Consider the following 18,913-nt stretch of genomic DNA (forward strand, 5'->3'; position numbering starts at 1 on the left):
TTCCAAAAAACTTTACTCATAATTTGAAACTTCTCCCCGCTGATATCCACCACATGACGGCTTTAATTCATTACTTCTTTAAAAATAACTCTATCCGCGATGCATTTTGTAGACAGTATCAACATAATGTCTGGCGATGTTATATCGCAAGACGATTCGCGGTGATTTGTGACTGTCGATGAAACCTGTGTCCATCATTACACACCAGAGCTAAAACGGCAGACAAAAAAGTGGACAGAAGCTGGTATAGGTGCACGAAAGAAGACAAAGACCCTTTCGTCAGTTGGTAAGGTGATGGCCACTGTGTATTTTTTCATTTTATTTATTTATTTATTTATTTTGATTTCCAAGGAATAATCCTCATAGATCGCTTGGAAAAGGGCAGAACCATAACTGGACCCTATTATGCTTCATTGTTGGATCGTTTAAAACTTGAGCAGACTGAAGACCGCTGGCCGCGGCGGTGTCCGAGCGGTTCTAGGCACTTCAGTCCGCACCCCGGGACTGCTACGGTCGCAGGTTCGAATCCTACCTCTGGCATGGATGTGTGTCATGTCCTTAGTTTAGTTAGGTTTAAGTAGTTCTAAGTTCTAGGGGACTGATGACCTCAGATGTTAAGTCCCATAGTGCTCAGAGCCATTTGAACCATTTTCAGACTGAAGAACAGGATAATGCACCATCCCACACATCAGCGATAACAATGGCGAAAGTGCATTAATTGCTCTTTGAATTGATTGCTCATCCATCCTATTCGCCAGGCTTAGCCCCAAGTGACTTATTCATGTTCCTTAATTTGAAACTTTGGCTTGCTGGGAAGGAATTTTCATCAAATGAGGAAGTGATAGTTCCACTCAACGAGTATTTTGAACTCGTCAGAACCTATTTTTCTGATGGTATGAAAAAGTTGGAGGATCGCTGGACAAAGTGTATATCCTTCAAAGAAGACTATGTCGAGAAGTAGGTGAGTTGTTTACGCAACATACATTTTTTCTTGCTTTTTTACCGCTCTCACATGTCAAGAGCGTTCCAAGCATGGGAGGGCAGTTTCCTCTCTGCCAAATTAAGGCCTGGCCAGACAGAATCCGGCCTGCCGCTGCGACGGACGGCGCAGCGGTGGGCCGGACCTGTCAGCGGCCAGGGACGCCACACAGGCAAGGGCCGGCCGGCCGCAGCGACTCTTGATGCGTCAGCTGTTACACTGTGGAAGGGGCCGAAACCCATTATTAAGCTTGCATGCGTAGTGCGACTGTCTTGCGTTGGACGATTTGGAATCTTCACGCGGGACACGTTATCTTTGTGCGAGTTTTTTTTATTTTTACTTTTTTTTTATTGCAGAAATGAGTAGCTTGCACTAGCGATACGAAATGGCACCAAGAAGAGGAGATGTTGGGTGCACGACATTGATAACAACAGGGAAAGCTTAGGAGAATACCGTCGTCTGTGTATTGATCGTGAGTCTGACGAAGATAGGTTCTTCAAATATTTTCGTATGTCGCGAGAATGTTTCGAGGAAATGCATCGCCTGATAAAAAGGTAGCACCGAGAAGTGCACAACGAACTGGAGAAAGCCAATTGATACAAGGCACAGACAAGCCGTTTGTTTGAGGTAAGTTTTACCGTTTGTGGCCTCTTTGTGCTTGAAATAGAAGTCATATAAATTATTCCATTTCAGTTTTGCTGTATCATATGAAAGGTTCGGCGGAAGAAAGTGCTATCCCACAACGTAGTTACGAGTGGAGTGATAAATTTATCTGCAGTGTTTACGAATACAGCAAACGATAGTAACATCTAGTTCCGTATGTCCCGCTAGAGAGAACTTTCTACTTAATAGATTGTTTTGTTTCATTGTATTCATAACATTGTCATTGAATTTAAACAAACATATCTTTGGTCGTTAACTTATCTATTCGTTCTATCGGCATAATTGATTTTAATCTTTTCCAGATACTTGACTACAGGCGACACTCACCAGACCATAGCTTTTTCTTTTCGGTTAGGACGTTCAACACTCTCAGATATTGTGAAACATTTAAAATAGAGTATTCCAGAGTTTTGTTAGGCCTGGCTCTCCCAAGGCTGTCAGTAGTTCAAATGGAATGTTGTCTACTCCCGGGGCCTTGTTTCGACTTAGGTCTTCCAGTGTTCTGTCAAACTCTTCACGCAGTATCATATCTCCCATTTCATCTTCATCTACCTCTTCCATTTCCATAATATTGTCCTCAAGAACATCGCCCCTGTATAGACACTCTATATACTCCTTCCACCTTTCTGCTTTCCCTTCTTTGCTTAGAACTGGGTTTCCATCTGAGCTCTTGATGTTCATACAAGTGGTTCCCTTATCTCCAAAGGTCTCTTTAATTTTCCTGTAGGCAGTATCTATCTTACCCCTAGTGAGATAAGCCTCTACATCCTTACATTTGTCCTCTAGCCATCCCTGCTTAGCCATTTTGCACTTCCTGTCGATCTCATTTTTAAGACGTTTTTATTCCTTTTTGCCTGCTTTCATCAATTAAATTCAGTATCTCTTCTGTTACCCAAGGATTTCTACTAGCCCTCGTCTTTTTACCTACTTGATCCTCTGCTGCCTTCACTATTTCATTCCTCAAAGCTACCCATTCTTCTTCTACTGTATTTCTTTCCCCCATTCCTGTCAGTTATTCCCTTATGCTCTCCCTGAAACTCTGTACAACCTCTGGTTCTTTCAATTTATCCAGGTCCCATCTCCTTAAATTCCCACCTTTTTGCAGTTTCTTCAGTTTTAATCTACACTTCAGAACCAATAGATTGTGGTCAGAGTCCACATCTGCTCCTGGAAATGTCTTACAATTTAAAATCTGGTTCGTAAATCTCTGTCTTACCATTATATAATCTATCTGAAACCTTTTAGTATATCCAGGGTTCTTCCATGTATACAACCTTCTTTCATGATTCTTGAACCAAGTGTTAGCTATGATTAAGTTATGCTCTGTGCAAAATTCTACAAGACGGCTTCCTCTTTCATTTCTTAGCCCCAATCCATATTCACCTACTACGTTTCCTTCTCTTCCTTTTCCTGCTGTCGAATTCCAGTCACCCATGGCTATTAAATTTTCGTCTCCCTTCACTACCTGAATAATTTCTTTTATCTCATCATACATTTCATCAATTTCTTCATCATCTGCAGAGCGAGTTGGCATATAAACTTGTACTACTGTAGTAGGCGTGGGCTTCGTGTCTATCTTGGCCACAATAATACGTTCACTACGCTGTTTGTAGTAGCTTACCCGCACTCCTAATTTTTTATTCATTATTGAACCTACTCCTCCATTACCCCTATTTGATTTTGTATTTATAGCCCTGTATTCACCTTACCAAAAGTCTTGTTCCTCCTGCCACCGAACTTCACTAATTCCCACTATATCTATCTTTAACCTATCCATTTCCCTTTTTAAATTTTCTAACCTACCTGCGCGATTAAGGGATCTGACATTCCACGCTCTGATCCGTAGAACGCCAGTTTTCTTTCTCTTGATAATGACGTCCTCTTGAGTAGTCCTCGCCCGGAGATCCGAATGGGGGACTATTTTACCTGCGGAATATTTTGCCCAACAGGATGCCACCATTATTTAACCATACAGTAAAGCTGCATGCCCTCGGGAAAAATTACGACTTTAGTTTCCCCTTGCTTTCAGCCGTTCGCAGTACCACAACAGCAAGGCCGTTTTGGTTAGTGTTACAGGGCCAGATCAGTCAATCATCCAGACTGTTGCCCCTGCAACTACTGAAAAGGCTGCTGTCCCTCTTCAGGAACCACACGTTTGTCGGGCCTCTCAACAGATACCCCTCCGTTGTGGTTGCACCTACGGTACGGCTATCTGTATCGTTGAGGCACGCAAGCCTCCCCACCAACGGCAAGGTCCATGGTTCACGGAGGGGGGGGGGGGGGGGGGGGGGGGCGATGCGGCATAAGGAATTGAATTACGACACTCAACAACGTAGCTGTATTCACGGATGGGTCTAAGGAGGGGGATTCCGTTGGCTGCTCTGTTGTTTTCCCTGATCGTGTCCTCAAGATTCGGTTGCCTTCAGACTTCACTGTCTTCGATGCCAAACTATACTCGATCTTGAGGGCGCTGCAGCAGATGCGCCGTGCCTGCTAAATTCCTCGTCTGTTCCAACTCTCTGAGTGCCTTTCAGCCTCTGTAACACCTATACCCAGCAGATAAAGTAGCCCAGGATATACAGGACGCTCTTCTCCACTTACAGACGTTGGGGAAGGAGGTGTCTTTCTGCTGGATGATAGGTCAAATGGGTATAAACGGGAACGAAACGGAAGATGCAGCGGACAAGACGGCGTTCCGCGACTATCAGTTCGTTCAGTATACCATTTTATCGCATCGTGACCGAGTGACTGGAACTGACAGACAATAAGCTGCGTCTAGTAAAGTCCACAACACCGCCTTGGCGTACCACCTTGCAGCCACGCAATGGGGTGAGGTCCTTCTCACTCGTTTTCGCATAGGACACAGTCCTACGGCGCATAGCGTTTTGCTCGGGGGACCCTCCTTTGTGTGGTGCTTGCGGCGCACGGATCTCGGTGCCCCACATTTTAGTAGACTTTATTTTATATTCAGACAAGAGGGCAGCAGCTCATTTGTCATCCGATTTGTCCTCAATTTTAAATGACAGTGTCACGAACATGGTAGGTCTTTTTAAGTTATGTGCAGTGTCTGACTGCTTTCTTAAAATTTAAGAGCGACAACGTTAATGTGTTTTCAGGGTGCTTGGCTCATCGACGTTTTTTGTAAGTGATCAGTCAGTCGCATACACGTGTGAATCTATTTTAGTTTTCCTCTCGTGTTATTCGTGTTTTAATCGACAGTTTCAGCACATCTCGCCGTTTTTACCCTTTCTTACATGGTCTGAGCTAGTGTAATTGTACGGGTGAGACTGAGAGGGAGGGAGTGCAATTTTATCTCGTATTTTTTTATTTCTATTATCGCATTTTGTACGTTTTAATCACACTCATTTCTAATAACCTTTGTATGTATGCGCTAACACTATGCGAACTCAGGTTTTCCAAGCCTCTTGCAGGATCTAATCGTAACATCACTAACGATAACTGGTTTACAGCCATCACCCTAGTGAAGGAGCTACAAAAGAGTAATCTAACTTATGTAGGAAGGCACAAGAGAAACATACGTGAAATTCCAAAAGAATTTCTAACTTAAGCAACGAGAAAGGTACCTTACTTCGTGTTTGGTTTCTTGAAAACATAACAGTATCACATGTGCCTAAAAGAAATAAAGCTACAACTTTGGTTTCCTTTATGCACCATGCAGCTAAGTATCAGAAGAACCAAAAACCACGAATATATATATTTTTTTTAGTAGCTCCGAAGGCAGTGTGGATGCTCTTCGTTTTCTACGCTCTGATGAACATTTCATTCATGACGTCATCGGTAATCTATTTGGCCATTCATCCACCTCTACAGAAAGCTCTACTTTACTCAGCACCTCAAAAAAAAAAAAAAAAAAAGTATATCTACTATCTTGAATAAAAGTCTTCCAGTGACAAGTCATCCGGTCTTAGTAATATATGTTCCAGGTGACCTAGACAAGAAAAACAAAACCGTGTTGTTGAGTATGCAAGGCAGCGATAAGTGGGGATTGTAGTAGTTGCGTTTGTCACGGTATTAATAAACGTTATTCGCGTGACAATACCAGACCACACACGTGCGCTACGACGTCTGATCGCCCTCCATGTCCTAACTTGGCCTCATCCTATTTTCATGTTTCCAAAACTTAAATAGCCTCTTCGAGGGCTGTTATCTGATAATTGTGAAGCGGTGCAATCGGGGCTGAGGAGGCCTCGTCAACAAAGTCAAAAATTCTACAGTGAAGGTATCAACAAACTGGTCTCTCTTTGGGAGGAATATATTCGTCGTCAGGGTGACTATGTTGAGAAGTAAATATGTATACATGAAGAATAAAGCTTTAGCATTTTAATAACTTTTGTTTTATTTAAAAAGTATTAGTTTTCACATAAAAATTACTTTTCAGCATACGCTAATACTGCGACATGGGCGCTCTTAACATCGAAAAGTTTGAAGTTGGTTTGGTATCGCGTAAAAGATGTTTCTTCCGCACCAAATGTCGCTCTAACCAGGACACATAAAATCTTTGACGTCCAGACGCCAGTTTCAGATTGTTGAGCTCTCCGGAGAAAAGCATTTTTGCAGATAACTTTAGTCGTTAACGAGATATTGTAGAAAATGAACAAGATGTCTTGTACAAACTTCCAGTATGCTTGAATATTGTCTTGTGATCCATAATGTCTGACAGACAGCTTCCTGTCGGGGTCAGTGTGGACCCCACTTGTTGACTGGTGGCATAGCTAAATCACACGACCATGGTACTCGTCGTAGAGGGGCATTCAAAAATCATACGAATGTATTTTCATAAAAGTTTTTTTTTTTTGTCGCAACAGCTATATTACCATCAATATCTTATATTACAATATGTTATTTTAAAACTGAAGTATTGATTTCTAATGGGTATGGATATTAAGTTGTTATTTATGAATATAATTGGTCGTATTAATGTTGGTAAAGCATGTTAAAATTAATACGTTGTCGTTTTTTTAAATTTCATCAATTCACAAAATCATACGATTGTACAGTAAAATTTTATACATTTAATTACTGGTAAGTAACCTTAAATGTTTCGTTATAGGTTTTTAATGCGAAAATTGCCAAAAAATACAATTTTTCCAAATTAGTTTACACAAAATTTGGCCTGGTAGGGCCAAGGATCGTATAAGACCTGAGTGACACAAGCTGCCTATCAGGGCCCCAAGCAGAGAGGTGCCCCCAAGTGCAGTACTTGTATACAGTGCATATCGCAATTAGTACTGGAAACTGACATGAGTGAAAGTGTACAAGTGGGGGTGAGGGGGGGATGAACACTTGTGTGGAAAAATGTTCTCGTTTGTTTCTGGGTAGTGCACACATCATAGTTTGAGCAGGAACAACTCCATTTCATCCTGGACTGTGGAATGTTTTTGTAATTATTGTACACCATCAGATGTACTAGGCCATGTTGCACTTGCTGATCAAGATGACAGTTATTTCCTGTGGAAAAGTTAGCCTGAGCTCCTTGTAAAATGTCAGAAGCCCTGGCTATACACAAAACTTCAATTAAAGAATGATTTGATTGTCTTAATGCTTGAACACACACTTCATTGTCCTGTGCCAATCTGGTCACCAAGTCAGGTGTTAATGATTCTGTATTCAGTTTTCCACAAGAACACATGACTTGGAATTTTCTACTCCAAGTGAGTTACTAGTGTTCAAGGGCAGCACTGAAGAATTAGGCAAAGGGCTAAATTTTTGCACAAGATAGAGCTATGGATTTGTAAATAATAAAAATACTTACTGTCGCTCGGGGCATTTTATGTCACTTGCCTGGAAGTGAAGTGCTAAATGACGTTAGTTTATTTCCCAGATGTCCTGAGCTTCATTAAATGGTCAGAAAGCCAGACTGCCAAAATGATTGTAAGTGTGCTGGATCCGACAGCTTCTGTATGGGCTCAAGCTGCGATCAAGCTGTTGTTTTCAGAGCATGAAAAACTGCTTTTCCATATTGTTTGTAACACTCAGCAAAGTGGCCTGAAAATTGCTATTCCAGCATAGTGAGGATTGTGGCTCCAAACAATCTACATCATTGCTTCCCAATATATTTATTCCTTAATGAAATTTGTCATTAAAAATATATCACTTTTTCAAACCAACAGCTCAATTCATGGAATCAATACTAGAAATAAGAATAATCTTCACAAGGATTTAAAGTCACTTAGTCTTGTACAAAAAGGTGTGCATTATTCAGGAACACACATTTTCAATAACTTGCCAGCAGCCATAAAAAGCTTAACAACCAATGAAATTCAGTTTAAGAGAAGCCTAAAGGATTTATTGGTGGCCAACTCCTTCTACTCCATTGATGAATTTCTTAGTAAAACCAACTGATTTGTATATAAGTACAACATAACTTCTGCACAATTTCAGTGCAGTAATGTGTTCACTGAAAATGTGTGTGTGTGTGTGTGTGTGTGTGTGTGTGTGTGTGTGTGTGTGTGTGTGTGTAAAAGTATAATCTAACTTCTGCACCATTTCAGTGCAGTAATGTGTTCATTGTAAATAAGTATTACAGTAGTTGTATTACATGTTTATTACCTTATAAATACACTCCTGGAAATTGAAATAAGAACACCGTGAATTCATTGTCCCAGGAAGGGGAAACTTTATTGACACATTCCTGGGGTCAGATACATCACATGATCACACTGACAGAACCACAGGCACATAGACACAGGCAACAGAGCATGCACAATGTCGGCACTAGTACAGTGTATATCCACCTTTCGCAGCAATGCAGGCTGCTATTCTCCCATGGAGACGATCGTAGAGATGCTGGATGTAGTCCTGTGGAACGGCTTGCCATGCCATTTCCACCTGGCGCCTCAGTTGGACCAGCGTTCGTGCTGGACGTGCAGACCACGTGAGACGACGCTTCATCCAGTCCCAAACATGCTCAATGGGGGACAGATCCGGAGATCTTGCTGGCCAGGGTAGTTGACTTACACCTTCTAGAGCACGTTGGGTGGCACGGGATACATGCGGACGTGCATTGTCCTGTTGGAACAGCAAGTTCCCTTGCCGGTCTAGGAATGGTAGAACGATGGGTTCGATGACGGTTTGGATGTACCGTGCACTATTCAGTGTCCCCTCGACGATCACCAGTGGTGTACGGCCAGTGTAGGAGATCGCTCCCCACACCATGATGCCGGGTGTTGGCCCTGTGTGCCTCGGTCGTATGCAGTCCTGATTGTGGCGCTCACCTGCACGGCGCCAAACACGCATACGACCATCATTGGCACCAAGGCAGAAGCGACTCTCATCGCTGAAGATGACACGTCTCCATTCGTCCCTCCATTCACGCCTGTCGCGACACCACTGGAGGCGGGCTGCACGATGTTGGGGCGTGAGCGGAAGACGGCCTAATGGTGTGCGGGACCGTAGCCCAGCTTCATGGAGACGGTTGCGAATGGTCCTCGCCGATACCCCAGGAGCAACAGTGTCCCTAATTTGCTGGGAAGTGGCGGTGCGGTCCCCTACGGCACTGCGTAGGATCCTACGGTCTTGGCGTGCATCCGTGCGTCGCTGTGGTCCGGTCCCAGGTCGACGGGCACGTGCACCTTCCGCCGACCACTGGCGACAACATCGATGTACTGTGGAGACCTCACGCCCCACGTGTTGAGCAATTCGGCGTTACGTCCACCCGGCCTCCCGCATGCCCACTATATGCCCTCGCTCAAAGTCCGTCAACTGCACATACGGTTCACGTCCACGCTGTCGCGGCATGCTACCAGTGTTAAAGACTGCGATGGAGCTCCGTATGCCACGGCAAACTGGCTGACACTGACGGCGGCGGTGCACAAATGCTGCGCAGCTAGCGCCATTCGACGGCCAACACTGCAGTTCCTGGTGTGTTCGCTGTGCCGTGCGTGTGATCATTGCTTGTACAGCCCTCTCGCAGTGTCCGGAGCAAGTTTGGTGGGTCTGACACACCGGTGTCAATGTGTTCTTTTTTCCATTTCCAGGAGTGTAAATAAAAAGCTTTTTTATTTTAAATTCAGTGCATTAGTATTTGTAAAATGACTCTTAATGTTCATTAAAAAATGAAGATCATTCCGCTTGGGACCTGTGGAATGGTACATTAGCTTATTTGTTGTAAATATTTGTCATGCATTGTTGTTTTTCTGACATGTTCCACATCCTGGAGGACCTCCTCACTACGGATCAATTGGAATGAAAGTAAACCTAATCTAATCTAAAAATTGCTGTTTTAAGTCTGCTTCTTCAACAACACAGATTTTACAGAAGACCTATTAAGTACAAATGAATCAAAGAGTGCAATAGATCCTGAGCCTTCTTTAACTATGAAGAAACAAAGACTTCTGGAGGTAGTACTCTTTGAAATTAAAACAGTCTACAGATTTACCTGTTGAACTGTTATTACTGAAGAACATTGTAAGTGTGTCCAACTGGGAAATACTCTTGTTACATACAAATACCATCAGTTTGCTCAAAGAAGGCACAATGTGCAGCCTAATGGAGAACAGAGACAGAAGTGCTTTAGGAAACAGATGTGATGTTACATGACAACAGAGCATAACATAGTCCAAATCAGTGTCTGGAAAAATAGCAAAGTACTACAACGTCTTCATAAATAAGTGTACCAGATAGCATGTAGTACACAACAGTGAGGTGAAATGAGTGGAATTGATATTATCTGCTACAGTGCATAAATCTGTCACTCATTACCCTTGTGACCTGGTGCTGGTAAATGTATCACTAGTAGGTTAGATTAGATTAATTATTCATTCCATAGACCCACAAAAGAGGGGATCCTCCTGGGTGTGGAACGTGTCAGATAAACACATTACAAAAATGTAAATAGAAAAACTTGAGCTTCATTAATTTTAATGACCCTCAGCCAATTAACAGTGAAATTATGTACATGAATTAAAATTAAACATCTAATATATACAGGTGTATTACTTACATCTGCTTTCATTAAATCCATCATTCACACAGTAGCTAGTTACTTGGCTATTACACCCAAGTATTTTCAAATATTAAGTATTCATTTCAATGTTCCTCAGTTAAGAACAGTCAAATTATGTACAAGATTTAAAATTAAACTTCCTCTATTTACAGACTTAAGACTTACATCTGCTTTCCATACATCCATCATTCGCACAGTAGGTAGTTAGTTACTTGGCTGTTACAACCAAGTATTGTCAAAAATTAAAGTATAATAAATTTTCATTAAAATGGTCAACTGCACCTGTTGAGAAATTCATGGATGGATTAGAAGGAATCGGTCACCAAAAATTCTTTTTTCTTTTAAATTATGTTTAAATTGTGCCTTGTCTGAAACTAAACTCTCAATGGTTGCTGGTAATTTATTGACAATATGCATTGTTAATTTATTGACAATATGCATTGTTGAATACTGGACTCCTTTGTGGGTAAGAGTGAGTGATTTTAAATCTTCATGTATATTGTTCTTATTCCTGGTATTGATACTGTGTACTAAGCAGTTAGTTGGAAAAAGAGAGATATTATTTACAACAAATATCATTAAGGAATAAATATACTGAGAAGCTGTTGTTAGTATGCCCAATTCTTTGAATAGGTTTTGACATAATGTTTTGGATTTGCTCTACACATTACTCTTATTATATGCTTCTGTATTCTAAAATTTTTTCCTCGGTTTGTGGAGTTACCCCAAAATATGATACCATATGACATAATGGAGTGAAAATAAGCAAAATATGCCAGTTTTTTTATATCGCCTGTGAGTGACATCATTTGCATTGCAAACACAGACTTGTTAGGCACTTTAGCAGTTCATTAGTATGTCGCTCCCAACTAAGTTTATTATCAAGTAGTAATCCCAAGAATTTTACACTCTCAACTTCTCCTATTTCCATGTCATCATATTTTATACACACACTGGAAGGAAATCTCTTGGAAGTTCTGAACTGCATATAGTGCGTCTTTTCAAAGTTTAATGACAGTCAATTGGCAATGAACCACTTATTAATGTCAGTAAAAATTTGATTACCTGCCGTTTCTAAATTTATATTTGATTTACTATTTATTGAAATGTTTGTATATTCTGCAAATAAGACAAACTTGGCATCTGGTAATGTAACAGATGACAGGTCATTATTATACACAAGAAAAAGTAGTGGAACCTTGGGGAACACCACATGTAATTTCTTCCCAGTCAGATGATGTCTGATTGCCTACTGCTGCAGTGCTACATAATGACACCCTTTGTTTTCTATTAGTAAGATATGACTGAAACCACTATGCAGCACTACCAGTGATGCCATAATATTTTAATTCACTTAAAAGAATGCTGTGATTCACACAGTCAAAAGCCTTTGACAAGTCACAGAATATGCCAGTTGCCTCTAATTTGTTGTCTAATGAATTAAGGACATTTTCACTGTAAGTGTAAATCGCCTTCTCAATATCAGAACCCTTAAGAAACCCAAGCTGTGACTTTGACAGTATGTTATTTTCACTAAGGTGCTTAAGTAGACGCTTGAACATAACCTTTCCAAAGATTTTTGAAAAAGCTGGCAAAAGTGAGATCGGTCGGTAATTTGATGGCATTTCTTTGTCCCCTTTCTTGTGGAGAGGTATAACTTCAGTATATTTAAGCTAGACTAGTGACCAACCAAACATACTTGTAATTATATTGAATGAAGAATCAATATGTCCAGTGGGATTACGAGACTTATTCACAGAATATCAGGACAATTTGCAGTTGTACAGAAGACTTCTTAGATTCCAGTGTTTGTACTTAATGGGGAGATATCATCAGAAGTGAAAGCAGTGTGTGTGATAAGACCATTATCATTCATATTATGTGTGAATAATGTGTCAGAAGATAATTTTAGCTCTCTGAGATGATAGTTATATAGGAACTCATGTGCCTAGAAAACAGTTACAAAATGCAGCTGATACACAATGTGCATGAATATTATGTAATCCACACAAACATACAAAGAGGCCCAATACTTCATTACAATACCAGTAATCATTGACAAATGTCAAATGTCTAGACGTATCAGTCAAGAGTAGTTCAAGGTGAATCATGTTGGAACTCCATAAACCTAATCATGGGATAGACACGTGATAAGACCCAGATTAAATTGAAGAAACCTATTCAAATACCATTCAAACCACAAAAGACGTAGCATACGAAATCTTTATTATCCTCTTGCTTGGGTGTTCTTCATTGGTCTGGAACAGTTACCAATTTGATTTAACAGAATAGATAAAGAAGAATCAAAGAAGAGTTGTCCAATTTTTCATGGGGTTGTTAATTTGATGTGAGAGTGTCACAGAAATGTCTAACAAACTTCAAAGAGAGATGTTACAACAAACAAGTTTTGCAGTACATAGAGCTTTTATCTCAAAATTACACTAGCCTACATTCCATTATTAGTGAAGAAATATACTACCTCCTCCAATATGCATCTAGTGTAATGTTCATTAAAGTAAAATTAGAGAAATTTTGCCATACAAAGAGACATACCAACAATTTTTTATCCCATACACCATCCATGGAAGAAAATGAATGGAAGAGATTGATTCGGGCACTCTGTGTACCTGACCTTCCACCATAGGTTAAATTGAGACTTGTGTGGTACAGATATCTATTTACTTATTAAATGATATTAGAAAAAAATTTCTTTAAACTTTTCCTTCAAGAAAAATTAAAAGTAAAATAAAATACGTCAAATAAAATACGTCATAGAGAACTAGTTTAGAAGTGGAATTCATTGTAGTTTATTTGTTTGTTTGCTGTCCATACAACAATCAGTTTTCAGAATTGTCATACATTTTAGTTCACATATACAAAATTTTGGTTAACATACTGGGTGATCAAAAAGTCAGTATAAATTTGAAAACTTAATAAACCACAGAATAATGTAAATAGAGAGGTAAAAATTGACACACATGCTTGGAATGACATGGGGTTTTATTAGAACCAAAAATAAAACAAAGTATTGCTAGAAGCGTGAAAGATTTCTTGCGCACGTCGTTTGGTGATGATCATGTGTTCAGCCGCCACTTTCGTCATGCTTGGCCTCCCAGGTCCCTAGACCTCAGTCTGTGCGATTATTGGCTTTGGGGTTACCTGAAGTCGTAAGTGTATTGTGATCGACTGACATCTCTTAGGGATGCTGAAAGACAATATCTGATGCCAATGTCTCACCATAACTCTGGACATGCTTTACAGTGCTGTTCACAACATTATTCCTCGACTACAGCTATTGTTGAGGAATGATGGTGGACATATTGAGCATTTCCTGTAAAGAACATCATCTTTGCTTTGTCTTACTTTCTTATGCTAATTATTGCTATTCTGATCAAATGAAGTGCCATTTTTTGAACATTTGTATTTTTTTGGTTCTAATAAAACCCCATGTCATTCCAAGCATGTGTGCCAATTTGTACCTCTGTATTACATTATTCCGTGATTTATTCAGTTTTCAAATTTATACTGACTTTTTGATCACCCAGTACATAAGTGCACACATTGATATAAATAGTGAAGGTGAGAAATCAACATTTTTTGTTGAAAAAACAAACTTGTGCTACATACACTGTTTTACAGAGAGACATTGCAAGTTGAAACAAAGATCAGAAATTAACATTTTTTGTTGCAAAAACAATCTTGTTCTGTATATACTGTTTTTAGAAAAGGATATTACAGTTTGAAATCTTCTACTGAATAACAGCTTTTCTTTATTAATAAATGTTTAAGTTTATTCTTTAAGGTATTTAAATTAGCTGTCTTGAGATCAGATGGTAATCTGTTATAAAAGATTGTTCCTATTGTATGTGGCCTACGGTCTGCAGCCTTTTCTTTTTTTTTTTTTTTTGCTTGCAGTTCTGTGAAAGTTTCACCTTCCACATGTATTGTACCTATTTACATTATGTTTGTTACATTATATTCTGGAATTTGTTTCATAAACATTATTGCCTGCAGGACATATATAGAGTAGATGGTTAGTATTTTATATTTTCTGAAGATTTCTCCGTATTGAGAGAGCGAAAAGTCAGCAATTACTTAAGCAGTTAGGACTAAAATAGTAGCCAGGCAGTATATCACTTGCAAGTACTTTTTATCAATACCCTGTCATAATTTCCGAATAACAGTTCATATTTCTCTGAGGAACTTAACTGAAGCATAAATGTCAGCCTCAACTCCAGAAATCCTGCAAATCACTGTCAACGACATTAAGCGTTGACTAAATTCACTAAAACAAGCAAATACTGTCCTGTTATCACATGTTACTCTTTGCTGATTTGTGTGTTTGTTGTCTGATGATAGAATATACACAATGTGATCAAAAGTATCCGGACACCTCAAAAACATACGTTTTTCATATTAAGTGCATTGTGCTGCCACCTGCTGCCAGGTACTCCATATCAGCAACCTCAGTAGTTATTAGACGTCGTGAGAGAGCAGAATGAGGCACTCTGCGGAACTCACAGACTTCGAACATGGTCAGTTGATTGGGTGTCACTTGTGTCATATGTCTGTATGTGAGATTTCCACACTCCTAAATATCCCTAGGTGCACTGTTTCCAATGTGATAGTGAAGTGCAAACATGAAGGGACATGTACAGCACAAAAGCGTAGAAGCTGGCAGCGTCTGTTGATCGACATAGACCGCCGACTGTTGAAGAGGGTCATAATGTGTCATAGGCAGACATCTATGCAGACCATCACACAAGAATTCCAAACTGTATCAGAAACCACAGCAAGTACTATGACAGTTAGGCAGGAGGTAAGAAAACTTGGATTTCATGGTGAAGAGGCTGCTCGTAAGCCATACAACACGCTGGTAAATGCCAAATGCCACCTCGCTTGGTGTAAGGAGCATGAACATTGGATGACTGAACAGTGGAAAATGTTATCTGGAGTGACAAATTATGGTACACTGATCCGATGGCAGGGTGTGGATATGGCAAATGCCCGATGAATGTCATCTGCCAGTGAGTGTAGTGGCAACAGTAAAACTTGGAGGCGGTGTTGTTATGTTGTGTTCGTGTTTTACATGGAGGGGACTTGCACCCCTTGTTGTTTTGTGTGGCACTGTTGCAGCACAGGTCTCCATTGAAGTTTTAAGCACCTTGTTGTTTTCCACCGTTGAAGAGCAATTCGAGGATGGCGATTGCATTTGTCAATATGCTCAAGCACCTGTTCATAATGCACGGCTTGTGGCGGAGTGGTTATATGACAATAACAGCCCTGTAATGGACTGGCCTGCACAGAGTCCATACCTGGATCCTACAGAACACCTTTGGGATGTTTTGGAACACTGACTTTGTGCCAGGCCTCACCGACCGACATCGATACCTCTCCTCCGTGCAGCACTCTGTGAAGAACAGGCTTCCATTTCCCAAGAAACCTTCCAGCAACTGACTGAATGTATGCCTGCGAGAGTGGAAGCTGTCATCAAGGCTAAGGGTGGGCCAATTGAATTCCAGCATTACCGGTGGAGGGCACCAGGAACTTGTAAGTAGTTTGAGCCAGGTGTCCGGATACTTTTGATCACATAGTGTAAGTGTTATAAAGTTAACTTTATCATACCTCACAGCAAAGAACATATTGCTCTACACTCTTTATCCTGTTAATAAATAAAGTGTTGAAATGAGAAGTAATATGCACTGGAGTCTTTGTTGTGTGCTTATGTGACTTCACTGTCACAATTATAAAGTAATCTGTGCTGCTTCACCTGCATGCACATGATAGCAGCTAGTAGAGTGAAGCATGTATAGCAAGAGTTATGAACAGTAATCACCTATACTGACAAGGGAGGAATTATGTATGACAATTGTGTGTGTGTGTGTGTGTGTGTGTGTGTGTGTGAGCGTGAGCGCGAGCGCGTGCGCACGTGCTCATCGGAGGAGGGGGGGGATGCATGCACTTTCAACTAAGTATGAGTCACTACTATTAGAGAAGTATTTAGTGACTATTTAAACTGGAAAATTAAAGTTAACACTTTTAAGTCTTTTTAGATTTTACAAGTTGCCACTTTAAAACTGCAGTGGTTCACTTATGAAAACATTTCTTTTTCTATTTGCAGTAATGTAACAATTTTGGCAAAATGAGCTCGGAATTTACGGAAGGAGGCCATGCTGGGAGTGATGTCGATCTTACCAGCCTCAACTGGCTACACAATCTCAATATCATGAGTATCTCATCTTTGCCAACACCACCGTCCTCACCTGGACCATCTCCACTGCCCGTTCACACTCAGCAACAGCCACTACAGCGAAATTCTCACTGTGAGTTCCACATTACCAAACTTCTCTTGTGATCTAGTATAAGTAACTAATTATTATTCTGTAATCAACTAATTATTAATCTGTAAAACATAACAACTATGGAATTACATACATACAGATTCCAAGAGAGCGAAAAAAGCCCATGAATTGTGTATTGGAAGTCTTTTCAGGTAGTCAGATTTTCTGTACACTGCATAAAAGCAGTTATGAGATGAAAAATAAAGAAGAAAAGAGGTGGCAATAGTAATGTAGAGACTGACATTCAGAAACAGTTTGCAGTCAGCTCATTTTACTCTCTCGTGCTCAGTATGGGTGTTTGCTAACATATAAAAAACATTGTACACACACACACACACACACACACACACACACACACACACACAGAGAGAGAGAGGTATACAGCTGCATTGTCCTAGTGCAGAAACCCAACTTGGATGAGGGATTATGTTGGAGAGATGAGAGAAATAAATTGGTAGGGGTATGGGAAGGGAAAGTAACAAGAATGACAGCTGAGAGAAGAAGAGGCAGTAGGGGAAGGCACCTCTAACAACAGTGAGCTTTCCGTGGCATGGGCAGAGGAAGTTTCACATGGTAACTGATGGTATAGGAGATGTGATTTAGGGAAAAGCAGTATAGACCAGAGAAAGATGGGGAACATGGAAAGAACTGGATGGATGAAGATTAAAAATTAAAGGATTGGATTAATGTGATGTGGAAGAGTAGGGGAGGTGAAAGTATGTCAGTAGGGGTGAAGGAGGCTGTGGAACAGCAGCTAATGTTGTTTGAGGATGGAGGGATTGTACGGCTGAAGTGTGTGTTGTAAGGATAGTTTGCATATACACAATTTACAGTAGCTGGTATTGAGTTAAAGGATCCAAATGGAATGGATTGTGAAGTAGCCATTAAAGCTGAATATATTGTGCTTAGTGGGATGCTCTGCCATTGAGTAGTCAAATTTTCTCCTGGCCGAGTATGACAATGGACATATAGGCACCTGGTAGGTGGTCATGCTCACATAAAAGGATGTAAAAAAGATGCAACAGATTACATGAGTGCTCTCACATGTAGTCCTGCACCTGGTAGGGTAGAGAGTGCCCTTGAGAGACCTGGAATAGGATGTTTTTGTTGGGTTAATAGAACAGTTCTTGAAACTACATCTTTCATTCACATGGTATCTACATATGTATCAACATTCCGCAAGCCACCTTACAATGTATGGTGTAGGGTACTTCTGGTACCACTAACCGAACCCCCCCCCCCCCCCTTTCCTGTTCCACTCATGAATAGCACATGGGAAGAATGGTTGTCGGTAATTTTCTGTATTAGCTCTAATTTCTCAAATTTTCTCATCATGGTTATTTCGTGAGATGGGTGTAATATGTTGTTTGATTCTTCCTGGAAAGTTCTCTCAAAATTTCAAAAGTAAATCTCTCCATGATGTACAACACCTTTCTTGTAGTGTCTGCCACTGGAGTTTGTTGAGCATTTCTGTAATACTCTTGCACTGACTAAAATGGTCCCTTAATGAAATGCGCCACTCTTCATTCGATCTTCTGTATCACTTCTGACAGTCTTACCTCGTAAGGGTCCCAGATTGATGAACGGTACCTGAGAATCTGTTGAACAAGTGCCTTGCAATCTGCTTCTTTCATGGATGAGTTACATTTCCTTAAGATTCTTCCTATGGACGTAAGTCTGGCATCTGCTTTTCCTTTTTGTTTTATGTATTATGAATTACCTCGAAGACGCACAGTCAACATGGGTTTAGAAAACATCGATCCTGTGAAATACAACTAGCTCTTTAATCACATGAAGTGTTGAGTGCTACTGACAAGGGATTTCAGATCAATTCCGTATTTCTGGATTTTCAGAAGCCTTTTGACACTGTACCGTACAAGTGGCTTGTAGTAAAATTGTGTGCTTGTGGAATATCGTCTCAGTTATGTGACTGGATTTGTGATTTCTTGTCAGAGAGGTTACAGT

General features: G+C 40.4%; 1 protein-coding gene across 1 annotated transcript in view; it reads left to right on the forward strand.

Annotated features, from left to right (window-relative positions):
* The window catches only part of LOC126154757 (forkhead box protein J1.2-like), a 269,235-nt gene that overhangs the window by 198,716 nt on the left and 51,606 nt on the right, over nucleotides 1-18,913 (forward strand). Inside the window, exon 2 of the mRNA XM_049916183.1 lies at nucleotides 16,729-16,930. Within this exon, the coding sequence (XP_049772140.1) occupies nucleotides 16,750-16,930 (181 nt within the window). The 5' untranslated portion in view covers nucleotides 16,729-16,749. The remainder of the gene's footprint in view (nucleotides 1-16,728; nucleotides 16,931-18,913) is intronic.

The sequence above is a fragment of the Schistocerca cancellata genome, chromosome 2 (assembly GCF_023864275.1).
Source record: "Schistocerca cancellata isolate TAMUIC-IGC-003103 chromosome 2, iqSchCanc2.1, whole genome shotgun sequence".
Taxonomy (NCBI): Eukaryota; Metazoa; Arthropoda; class Insecta; order Orthoptera; family Acrididae; genus Schistocerca; species Schistocerca cancellata.